Below are 12165 nucleotides of genomic sequence, written 5' to 3'. Positions count from 1 at the left end.
CCCACAGAGGGGGTGCCACAGTTTCCAGTCCGTCTGAAAGCACCTTGCAGAGCGGGTGCCGACAGCTGTGGAACACACTGGAAGGCGGGTCCCATCCAGGAAAATTATCCAAGTGCGCACAGTGTGCTAATAAGATGGGTGCTTTCCCTGTGAATCCACAGGAGGCTGGAGGCCCCCTGCCACAAACGCCTGGTGAGACACAAACTGTTTCTAAGCTCCCAGGCAGATGCTCCATCCACCTCCAAAGACCCATCCTCCATTGTTTACAAAAGAAACTCAGCCCTCTCAAATACCAGCCACCTGAAAAGACACACTCTATTTTCTTAAAAGACAGATGTTCTCATTTAAAATGACACTTTCGCTGGCCAAGAAGTTGTCCACGGAGATGCTGTCTCTAACACCATACAGTGGCCAAGTCTTCAGGTCACTGTGCTGGGATGCTGGCTGGACACAGGCTGGAGAGCCCAATCCTGGACTCTCCTGACCCTCGTCTCTTACTGGTCTGACTCTGCTCCCCCATCCACCCATCCTAGCCCCAGGCCCTGCAGCTTTCTGGGTGTTCTCCTGGCAGGAAAGCCTGGCTGCTCCGGGCCTGCTTGAGAAAAAGCTGCCTGCAGAGCAGTGGGAATGAAGACCTTCGCTTGCACCCAGCTGTTTCTAGAAGCCAGGGCATTGCCTTCCCTGGTAAGGACTGCTTCTGTGTTGGCCACAGGGCAAATCTTGGGCATTTCCTTTAAAGAAGCAAAGTTTCCTTAAAGTTGCCACCAGGTCATGTGGTGCGACCGAGGGACTTTGTAAAATGCGGAATGTGGGACGAAGTCTGCACACCCACTAGGGAACTAAGCCGACCACCGCCCTTTTGCAATCTCAGGTCGGGTCCGCACACAGCCCGGGAGTTTCCTGAGGAAGGGCACTTCCTCAGGAGGATGCTCACCATTCAGCGGCAATGGTCCCAGAACGCCCGCCCCAAGTGACACACGGCGTGACAGCTGGCCGAGTGTCCGCGCACGTTTGCCAGGAAGTACATGCGGTGCCCAGAGAAACCCCAGAAAGTTGGACTTACCCCTCCTGGCCTGCCTGATCTTTGGGCTCAGCATGTTCCTGCAGCCTCCCGGCCAGCCCCGCGGGGCCGATCATGCTGTCATCCACTTGCCTTTGCTCGTCCTCGCGCCCAGTCGCCCCTCATCCCTGCTCACTCGGGCCCCCTTGGCTGCTGGCGCTAGGCTCCCTTGGCTCCCTCTCCTGGCTCCGGACTGACGGCTCGCCTTGGACTACATAAACCTTGATGTATTATTTATCCATCCCAGAATTAATTCCCATCCAAGCGGACCACTAAAGCCTCAGTAATCACTGCTGATCAATCACTGGACCAGGGCGGGGCAGTTCCTCCGCCTGGCCTGAGCGCACGCGTGGCTGTCCAAGCCCGGCGCGAGGGGGCGGGGCCGAGAGGGGCAGGGCCAGTGGAGACGCGGGGCGCGGTCCTGGCTCGGGAGCGCCTACTGGGGTTCCGGCCGTCGTCTGCTGAGGATAGAGGAAAAGCGCCCGGCTGCCGCTGCCGCCTGGGGGCCACACTCCTTGCCAAGGCCCGGGTGGGAGAGCGCTTTGCTGGGAGGGTGGCCAAGCCCTCTCCAGGGCCCAGCCCAAGGGGACCCGCTTATGAGCTCTCTCTTTGAAGTGTTGAAAGTCAGGTGTGTCTGGGAAGGAGCTAGCAGCCCGGCAGTGTTAGCTCCTCAGGAGACTCCCAGCAGGAAGATGCCTGCTAGGGATACTATTTATGCCTCCTTAGGTGACAGGAATAAGGGGGCAGGAAGCACTTAGTTCAGGGCTCTGCACACAGGAGGATCTGAAGAGAATAGTGAATCTCTGCTCAGTGCCATGTTTCTGTTTGATGCTGGCATAATTTTAAAGGGTGCGTACTGGGGCTTTGTGAGGAGGGGAATCCAGCCTCAAGATGCTAATAATTACCCAAGGAATGCAATTGTAACAATATCTATCATTTATGAGGCACCTACTATGTGTCAGGCACTGAGGCTGGTGCCTTACATTCAATATCTCATGTAACCCTCAAACTCCTGAGGCAGGTGCTATTATCATCGCTTTCAAATCTGGAAAACAAGGCACAGCAAGGTTGAATCACTTGCCCAAAGTTACATGGTACCAGGCAGCAGGGTGGGCACTGGAACCCAGGGCTGTGTCCACAGCTTCTGCTGCTCTGTGATGCCAGCCTCTCCACCCTCTTCCCATCACTGCATAGTAACTGCTCCTGGCTTGAGCCCCCAATGAACTTGCTGAACGGTGAGCTGCCTCTGTGCCTCCGATAAACAACACTTTTATCCTCTTAGGCATCTGAGCTTAGGGCTGACTATTTGGATCTGAAGACTGTGTGATCCTTTCAGTAGCTGGTAAGGAGGGATTTAAACAATGTTCTCCCCTGCTTGGATGGCCATGCCCTCCCCCTGACCCTCCACACCCCCTGGAGTGCCCGATGTCCATGGATCCCTAAGTGTCCTATTGCTGTGTAATCAACTTTAGCAGCTGGAGAGGGGAGATCAGTGTGGCGGTCCTCCCTAGGGAAGAGAATATGTGCCCTGTGGAGAGGGGAGGGCTGCCGAGCAAGGAGGAAGACGCACCAGGATGTGGTGAGCCACATGGCCGAGCTGGTGGGAGAAGGCAGAGTCAAAGCTCTCTTACTCAGCATCAGGTCACTCGTTCTGGTCTTCAGCTGCTCCTCAGTGGGATGAATGGGTATCTTGGCATAACATTCCAGGTCTTTCATGGTAGCATCCTTGGCCTCCTCTCTGACCTATCTCTTGCCCATGCTCTATACAGCCATACGCACATACAGCGCCTGCTTCTGTGTATTCCTGTTTTTGCATGTGCAGCCCCCGCTCTCGTGTGACTCTGTGTCTTTGCACATGTAGCTGCGTCTTTGCAAGTGTAGCCCCTCTTTCTGGAATGCCCTTCCTCACATTGCCTTGTCCCTCTTTGGGCACTTCCCCAGTGAAACTTTCCTGATTCCACCAGCAGAAGGAGCCACTAAGCACTTCCCCTAGGCCCTTATCTGTGTCCCTAGACTGCCCCTCTTTTACGCCCTCACTGAGCCCCAGGCTTTCTCAGGCCAGAAACCTCACAGAAAATACTGGCTTGATGCAAAGCTCCAAGAAACACCACTGAATGACAGAATTGACCTCCTTTTTCTTTAAGGCGAGGAACAAGTCCTGGTTGGGACAGAGGCCACCCAGGAGGAGTGGGGAGAATCAAGCTAGAAAATCTCATGTCGACACCAGGGTCATAGGGCAAGTCCTGTGGCCTGCGACAATGTCTTGAGCAATCAGGAAGCCATTTGTGAGTAATGCAGCCTGGACCAGTTTCTCCAAATGAGGCAAGGAAATGCCCTGAGACTGAGTCTGGGTCCACTCACACTTGTTTTGGTTAAGAAACCACCTCCAGGCGCTTTTCCTGTGCAGCTGTTTTCCCTAATGACATTAAGTCACTGCGTTCACTAGCCTGCTTTTCTGGTGGAAGTGGACAAAACCACAGGTTCTGGGCTCACACCCAGAAGTCAGGCTGAGAAAAGGGCAGGAGCTGATCTGGATTCTGCATGTGAGAAGGCGGGGGGAGTGGGGCGGGGGGGGGTGCGAAGTAGCTCCTTTCTTCTCTCCGCCCTAAGACTGTGCTCCCAGTGCTTCCTGAGATGAAGGGTCCACAGAGGCAGGAATTGTAGCCCCTCCATCCTGAGGTTTACCAACCCTCATGGGCAGGAAGCTAGGAGCTTCCCCTTCCTCTGAGGTGACTTGTGGGAGGAAGGAGTGGGGACAAGGGGATCTGTTGAACATGTGACCTCCTATAAGCTTTTATTTGAAGAACCAGCCCCACTCTTCTCACTTACAAGTGGGACACCAAGACAAAGGAGTAAGAAATACAGGTCTAGCTTAGCAATACAGACAGTGAGATGCCTCCTTCCCCACTGCCCTGTGCCTGCCTGCATGGTGCTGCCCCTTTCTGGCAGCGGAACTGGCTTTGCCTTCACCTGGTTTCCTGCCTTGAATCATTCAGCATTTTCTACGGGCTGTTCAGGGACAGGAGCTAAAGGGTATGTGGAGGGTACACTGAATGGACAGAACTCTCCAGAAGGCATCTACTGAAATGCACGCCTCTTGGTGTGATGGCTGCCAATCAACATCAACTGACCCAGAGCCAGGATGCCCTCAAAACAGTAGTTCTTAACCTTAGGGAGCTCTGACAGTGACTTCCCATGTCCCATCCCCAGTGGCTCTGATTTAACTAGTCTGGAGTGTTTATTGCCATTGAGAGTTGTAAAAGCTCCTCTAGGGATTCAGCCAGGGTTGAGAACCACAGCCTTAGAAGACAACTGCACATGGAGCTGCCAGAGGTGGTGGTTGCTGACTGCTATCCTAAGGGAGATTCTTCTCAGGGAGAGGCACATCTGCCAATAAATCTCCTGGTCAGAAAGTGGAAAGGGCATCTGTCCCAAGCCCCAACTGGAGACAACTCCACGCAGAGCCACAGGTGTTGCTGGGTAGTCTGTGCACTTCACAGAGGTGTCCAGCAGGGGGAGGTGGGGGGCGAGGCTGGATTTGGGCTCTATTGGCAAAGCCTTGTGTTCCGGCACAGGGAGGTGGGGAAGTGTGCAGCTAGAAGGGGGAGCTTTCCTCTAATTTGCACAAAGGTAACATATAGATAGCAGAGCCTTGCTTCCCCTGTTCTAGAAGCTGCAGGGAGGACCAGAGTAAGCCCTTCTGGAGGCAGAGGGGAGAAACAATGCTACTCTAGCTTTGTGATGCCTGCCTAGGGGTCACCAGCACCGGGGTCTCCAGCCTGCCTGCTTAGAGCACTCTGTTCCTGCTGCCAGGAGGCTGATGCCCCCAGTTCCCTTGCATGTCACTCAAGGTCTTCATGGGCAGCTCCCACCTCATACTTCGGTTTCTCCTTCTGTCTATCCCAGTGGTGGGCTGGACCAGCTGGCGTGTACCAATGACATGAGAACTGATTGTTAAATTTTCAGGAGTTTTGTAAGCCAGTTGTTAAACAAGAACAATATTAGAAATTAATATATATAAACTCATAATTAAACTATTTAACACAAAGGTACTTGTGAGTACTAAAAACTCATCATTTCCAAATCATTCTACTACATTCTGTTATTCCTAAGGTGATTGACATCTATTGTTCCTACTTGGTGGATAATATATGTTATTGGGTTGCTGCCACACATCCCTTCTCCACTCTCATGTTCAGTGACATCATGCTGGTAGTTTGAAATTGAATGTTGTGAGAGTATTTACACCAAGAAAACCAGCAAATGCAATACATCAGAGCTTAAATGATTTGTTTTGTTTTTCCTTCTACAGAGCTGGCTGTTAAGCATTTGCCAGCACACCCCTGGCCCATTTCTACCACAATTGCTTTGTCTGCCCCAGTCACTGTAGACTCCCCGTTCTAGGCAGAAGATGCCAGCTCTTTACCCAAATCTGTTCTCCTCTTCTTCCTGAGAATACACAGATGTTCTATATTTCCAGCCTCCTTGCAGTTAGGTGTGACTGCATCCTGGCCATTATACACGAGCAGAAGTGATGTGGTTTCTTCTAGGCCTGGCTTCTAGGACCCCCTTCTCTTGTCATCCTTCTAAGCTTATTTCTGTTTTCTGGGTGACTGGGATAATATCGCTTTGGAATTCCCATGTAGAAGATGCTAGAGTCCCTGCAAGCTGGGGCCCTGAATGACTGCATGGAGCCAAGCCCTCACTGTCAACCTGGAAGCATCTTGAGAAAAATAGAAATTAACTTCTACTATATTGAGTCATTGCATCGTTGGTCCTCTTTGTTACTGTAGCCAACATTCTAATTGGTTACACCCTCCACTCTGCCTGCCCTTTTTCACCTCTTGAACTTTGATGCATTCCTCTAGACCAGGCGTCCCCAAACTATGGCCCACGGGCCACATGCGGCCCCCTGAGGCCATTTATCCAGCCCCCCCGACACACTTCAGAAGGGGCACCTCTTTCATTGGTGGTCAATGAGAGGAGCACAGTGTGTGGCGGCCCTCCAACGGTGTGAGGGACAGTGAACTGGCCCCCTGTGTAAAAAGTTTGGGGACGCCTGCTCTAGACCCTGTTCCAGCAGCACCTCCCCGCTCAGTGCTCTATGGTCAGAGTTCAGCACCTTTAACATCTCCCATATCACCCATGCCCAAGGCCACAGGGACCTTCTACAAGGCTTTTTGCGAGATCTTTAGAGGAGTATGAGCTTTTCCAGCCCCTTCACCCATAATTTATGTATCATCTCTATACAGAACCTATCGTATGCTGAATTAAAAAATATTTTCCCTAGATTTTTAAATTGGGAAACTGTATGGGATTCATCAAAGATGAACTTTTGTGCCACTTTGGTGGCCTTGACCTGCTTGTACTGTAAGCCTGTCCTTGGTCATCTCGCCATTGGGTACTTGGGCACTGTGGGCTGCTCTGTCATAGTTGGCATGGCCTTTCTCCCCACCCACTGTTCTTGGCTTCAGCTCTGCCACCTTGGGACTAAAGTCTGTTTCCGCCTTTTGGCTCCACATCTCTATCCTTTCGCCTTGGCTTTTAATTTCAGTTTTGCTCACATCCTGCAGTCCATGGCAAACCCAGGACCCCAGAAGGGGACTAAAACCTGGACTTCTACTTTGCTGGGGTCTTTGTTGTCTTGAGACCATGGAGAGAAGGGCAAAGACACAGAATTAGGCACTGAGAAACCACCCAGACATACCAGGCTAGAGCAATAGAGCTCAGACCGGAGCACAGAGGCTTTGCTTGGAAAGCTCCTAGATTGTGACCTGTATGCTTGGTACGATTTCTAGAGTCCTTCATCCCTGGTCTGGGAGGAAGGTGGTTAGGGTCACTGAGTTTGCTCAGGCACCATAGCCATAGCCTTTTATTTCAACCTCGGTGGTAGCCCTTGTCATACATCGCCTTTAATGTTGCAGCAGCTAAGTCAGAAGATGCCTAGTGTGTGCTGAATGGATGAATGAGTGATGCCTCAGCTGGGTTCCAGTGACAGATGCTGAGATATGAGTTTTTTGTTAGGGATTAATATTTTGCTCAGAAAAAGAGGGAAGCAGTGGCAGGGAGTATCAGAGCACACTGTAAACCTGACAGTATTTCTGCCAGCCCAACTAGAGCTCTGAGCAGATGACCCATTGGAGGGGTCTGGCTTTGGGCATAGGTGGCCAGGACTGTACTATGTGGCCTCATGAAGTCATTGCCTGGGAGCCATCCAAGAAGAGAGTGAAGTTGGCTGGAAAGCTGAGGCTCACCCTAAAAGAGCGAACATCTAGCAGCTGTCAGCTGACTCTACTCCTGCAGTTGGGCAGTGAGTCCTTTTTGGGAGCAGGTTCATAGTGGCTCAGTTCCATGCCTACTGCACTTGGGCTTTAGAGCTTGCAGACTCAATTTTAAGCCTCTGTAAATGTTGGATTCAGGAAAACACTACTCATCTAAGACTCTTTGATCCATTTGGACAACTGTCTGGGATTCCCATTGAAGAGCGGCTTTCAGATAAAGAATTCGTTCAGGTGTAAAGTCTGTGGGTTCCTCACAAGGGGAAACTCCTGTTAGAGTGGGTGTGGGACTGACAGTAGCACAGACCCTGCCTGTGAGTGCTAGGTGCTCACAGGGTGCCTCAGGAATTGGCTTCAGAAGGACCCCAGCCCACCAGCCCTGATACTCTGGGCTAGGCAGGGTCCCTGTTTCCAGGAGGCAGAGGCTGAGATGAAAGAGTGAAATGTGTCCTCATTATATGGCAGGCCTGTTTCTGGGTCCTGGGATCATGATTTACTGAGATTCCCAAAAGCTGCCACTCTTTCTAGAAAAGAAGGGCAGGGTCACTGCCAGCATCAGCAGCCCAGGCTCCAAAGGCATCCCCTGCCCTTCCACAACAAGGGACCAACAAGGAAGTGAGTCCGAAATGATTCCCTTCCCTGAAACAGGTAGATCAGATTTTAGAAAATGATGAATCACCACTTTGATCAGCTTTGCATTATTGAAAATCAAGCCTTCTCGCTTGTGAAAACACCTGCTTGCTGTGTTAAGGCAGGAATTGGAACAGATGGAAAGAACGGAAATTTCCCAGGCACCTTCTCTCATTGCTCACACCTCTCACCACAGTCACATTCCTCCCTGCCCCTCTCTTCTGAGCAGGTGCTGCAATCCTGACCTTTCCTGTAACTTCCTCCTGCTTTTCTATCCATTTTCCCTCCTTTTGCATCTTTAATCCCTCCCTCACTGGTGCTTTTTTCTAAGTTGACAAACTCCCTCAAGTCTTTCCTGCTCTCAAGATTATGCCTCCTCTTCGCCTCATCTGTTATAGTGGAATGGAACTTGTTTTTTGGCTGTACCATATCTAGCCCCTCCGTGTTTTGGAGAAGTTCCCCATCTCCCTCTTTGGAAGCTGCAAGGATGGATCTGCTCTATCTCTGGCAGGCAGTTGGATGTGGCCGTGTGGCTGAGGCTCAGCTGAGCCAATGACCCTGCCTGGGTTTTGAATCTCATCTTAAGTGTGACCCAGAGATGGACAGAGTCGACGTCTCAGCACTGGTGGCAGGGATGACACCTGCTGTGATGATGAGGCTTTTCCATACGTGGCATTCTGCAGGAGTGTCCTGCCCAGGCTCTTCCTGCAAGAAGACTAGACTCATGCTTTTTGCTTTTAGGTTCTCTGGAGCCACTACCATTCTGTCCACCTTCCAACATGGTCCTTCAGCTTCCAAAGGATTTTCCCCAAAATTCTCTTTTCTGGCTTTAGCTGGTGTGGATTGCCTTTCCATGACGTATAACCCACAGAATTCTAACTGATGCCCACATTATGCCTCTCTGCCATGTTCCCCATTCCTCTTCTCCTCTCTCACTTCCTAATCCTTTGAAATCGGCACAGATGGTGCAGTCTCCCATTTGTCCATTCTCTCACTGATGGCATTTCCTCCCCTATTTCTCCAGTTGTGCTGTCAACCTCAACACTGCATGTCTCAGGCTGCAAACCACAGGCCATCCTTCCAAACGCTGAGCTTTCGGTTAGGACTGAGTCATCTCAACTCACCAGAAGGTGCTGCTGGATGAGGCCCTCCAACCTCTGACCAACACTTCTTTCCTTCCAACCGTTATTTTGTCCTCATCCGTTTCAAAACCCAGCTCCCATCTCAGTGTACACGTCTGGCCTTTGTGAGAATCTCATGCACATGTGCTGCCCCGCTTTAGAGAGGCCTCAGTGACTCTTCTTTTAAGGCTCCCTTGCCCATCACAGTCTTCTCAATGGAGCAGTTTATACACGTCATCATGTTATGGCCTCAGGAACCACTACCACTGTCATACGACAGAAACTGTTTTCCTGCAGGTCATTAATGAGCATCTAGCTGCCAAATACCATCATTACTCATCTATCTCAGTTAAAAAAAGACAATCATGGGCTTTATAGTTTAGTAGGAAGATGGTCAGTTCAATGAATCCTTGGTTTGAATTTCTTAATCCAAGAATTCTTCATGGACTGTACCCACTCACCGTATCAGTTGACCTTCTTAATTTATGGGCCATTATTGAAACCAGATAGAAGGAAACTTAAGTCAAACCCAAGTTTCCAGTCTTGCTAATTCTTAGACCTAGGTCAGACTTCATGGTGCCATGTCCTTGTGGTACATGACAGAAATACATCTAAGTGGAGAAGTTTAGAAGAGAACTGGATGTAAAACTATGTTGTTTAGAGGAGAATCTTGGCTGGGAATATAACTTTTATAAACCACTGAAAAGAATGAAGGAAAAGAAAAGAAAAATAAACAGGCCAGGATCAAACTATGAGAACCTCCAACATCTAGTAATTGTTAGAAGGAGGATGAAAGTTTACTTAAGGAAGTGCTATGGTTTGAATGTCCCCTCAAAAACTCATGATGAAATTTAATTGCCATTTTCATGGTATTAAGATGTAAGTCTTTTAAGAGGTGACCAGGCCATAAAGACTCTGCCCTCATGAATGGATTAATGTCATGATTGTGAGATTGGATTGTTATAAAAGCAGGGTTGACATTCTCTTACATACTCTCTCTTGCCCTCACTTGCCCTTCTGTTTTCTGCCTGGGGCTGATATAGCGTGAAGGCCCTCACCAGATGCTGGTGCCATGCTCTTGGGCTTCCCATCCTCCAGAACTGTGAGCCAAATACATTTATGTTCATTATAAATTACTCAGTCTGTAGTATTCTATTATAGCAGCATAAAATGGACTAAGATGGGGAGTTAATCAAATATGGGCAGAGAGATGGGAGAAAACCCTGGGGAATATGATATCATAAAAGCCAAAACAGGTTTAGTGTTTTCAAAAGGTAGTGGCTCACTCTGTCAAATGCTGATGAGAGGGTTAGACAGTTGAGAAGAGGACAGTACTTACTGTATTCGGCAAAGAAGAGTTGTTTACAACCTTAACAAGAGGAGCTTCATTGTAGGAGTGGAGTTGGATGCCAAACTGAAGTGGATTAAAAATGACTGGTGAATTCCAATTGCAGGAACATTATGGATTACATGTTCTCCAAATCCCCTCATGAAAAACCTCCCATACTCAACAGGCTAAATTTAATATATAATATAGAACACTCATTTTAAAAATAAATAGCTGAGGAAAATGGTGTCAGTGAAAATGGCAGAGTAAGACATTTCAAAAGTCTGTCTCCTGTAGCAGCCGCAACAACAACAAAAGTGACAAATCAGTGTTTTGGAACTCCAGAAACTAACCAACAGCTTTCATCAGCCAGGAGAATGCTTAATCAGGAAAACTCAGATGAGTTTCAGTAAGAACAGCAAGGTTTGTTGCATTTTAACTCATCCTAGTCCCACTCCAACTCTCCAATTAGCAAGTCTTGCAAACAGCCCTGGTGGTGGTATCATTACTGTAGCAAGCACGATGGACTTCATTTGCAAATAACTAAAATCATTTGTTTTGACTTGCTTGGTAATTACCTAAAAGCTGGTTCAAAGGCTTGTGTTCATTTCACTTAACCCAGAATTCTTCCAATGCTAAAGCAGATATCTGCAGAATTTTGTCAAAAACAGTTAGAAGAAAATGTTTTACTCACTGCTGCCTCAGGCAATGGATAATAGTTGGGGGAAAAATAGACTAACTTAAAGCTTTGAAGAAAAAGCTCGTAAGCAAGACTCTTTGAAGAGTAAGGATTTTGAAAAGCTCCAGCATATACATAAACGTGCCAGAGTTGTGTGCATGCTCAGTAAAGACCCCAAAAGACCCAAAACTCTAACCTAAGGCCAAGCTCTAGACTCTGCTCAAGCAGAAAGTGAAAGCTAAGACACAGTTGTAAACTTCTGGACTGAGTCTTGAAGTCATGCTTCAACACATACACACACACACACACAGAGCAAAGATATAGGAGCACCCCTTGCCCCCAGGTGTTTAAAGAAATCTCTGTCAAATCACTAACCTACTGCTAAGCTAATGAAACAAAGACTTCGATGTCCACACATGACAAAGAATACATAACTCACAAAAATTATTTCAGAAAAGTTATTAAAGAAATAAATGATGGAAACTACAACAAGCAGCAACAACAAATTCTGGAAAGAATAGAACATCTGATCTCCAGAACTGTCATGTTATACTTTTCAAAGTGTCCAGTTTTCAACAAAAAATTATGGAGCATTGAAAGAAACAAAATACTATTGACCAGAAACAAAGCTACACAAAGTGTGGCTTTTTTTAATGGGAAAAATAAATTAGTATAACTGTTCATAATGGAGTTCAGATATTGGACTTCCTAGACAAAGACTTTAAATCAGCTATTTAAAATATATTCAAAGAGTTAAAGGAAACCATGTGTAAATAACTAAAGGTAATTCGGAGAATAATGTATCATCAAATATAGAACATTGATACAGATAAATTATATAAAGAGACCAAACAGAAATTCAGGAGCTAGGAAGGTACAATAGCTGAAATAAAAAATTCACTAGAGAGACTCAAGAGCAGATTTGAGCTAGCAGAAGAAAAAAAATCAGTGAATGTGAAGAAAGTCAAATGAAATTATTCAGTTTGAGGAACAGAAAAAGAAAATGAAAAAGATGAAGCCTAAGATACCTGTGGGATATTGTCAAGTACAAGAATACCCTGTTTTATTAA

General features: G+C 48.0%; 1 protein-coding gene across 14 annotated transcripts in view; it reads right to left on the bottom strand.

Moving 5' to 3' along the window:
• ARHGAP22 (Rho GTPase activating protein 22) overlaps positions 1-12165 on the bottom strand; it is a 211325-nt gene that overhangs the window by 161322 nt on the left and 37838 nt on the right. For 5 of the 14 annotated variants that reach the window (XM_074382138.1, XM_074382133.1, XM_074382136.1 and 2 more), the window contains exon 1: positions 1064-1408. The exons of the other annotated variants lie outside the window; for them this stretch is intronic. Coding sequence is in view for 4 of the 5 variants with exons in the window: in XM_074382133.1 (XP_074238234.1) it covers positions 1064-1097 (34 nt within the window). In the remaining variant the exon portion in view is untranslated. Of the gene's footprint in view, positions 1-1063; positions 1409-12165 lie in introns of those variants that run through there. 14 annotated transcript variants of the gene reach the window in all.

The sequence above is a fragment of the Saimiri boliviensis genome, chromosome 12, assembly GCF_048565385.1.
Source record: "Saimiri boliviensis isolate mSaiBol1 chromosome 12, mSaiBol1.pri, whole genome shotgun sequence".
Taxonomy (NCBI): Eukaryota; Metazoa; Chordata; class Mammalia; order Primates; family Cebidae; genus Saimiri; species Saimiri boliviensis.
Note: the sequence above shows the minus strand (reverse complement) of the source record. Positions and strands in the feature narration are given on the sequence as shown.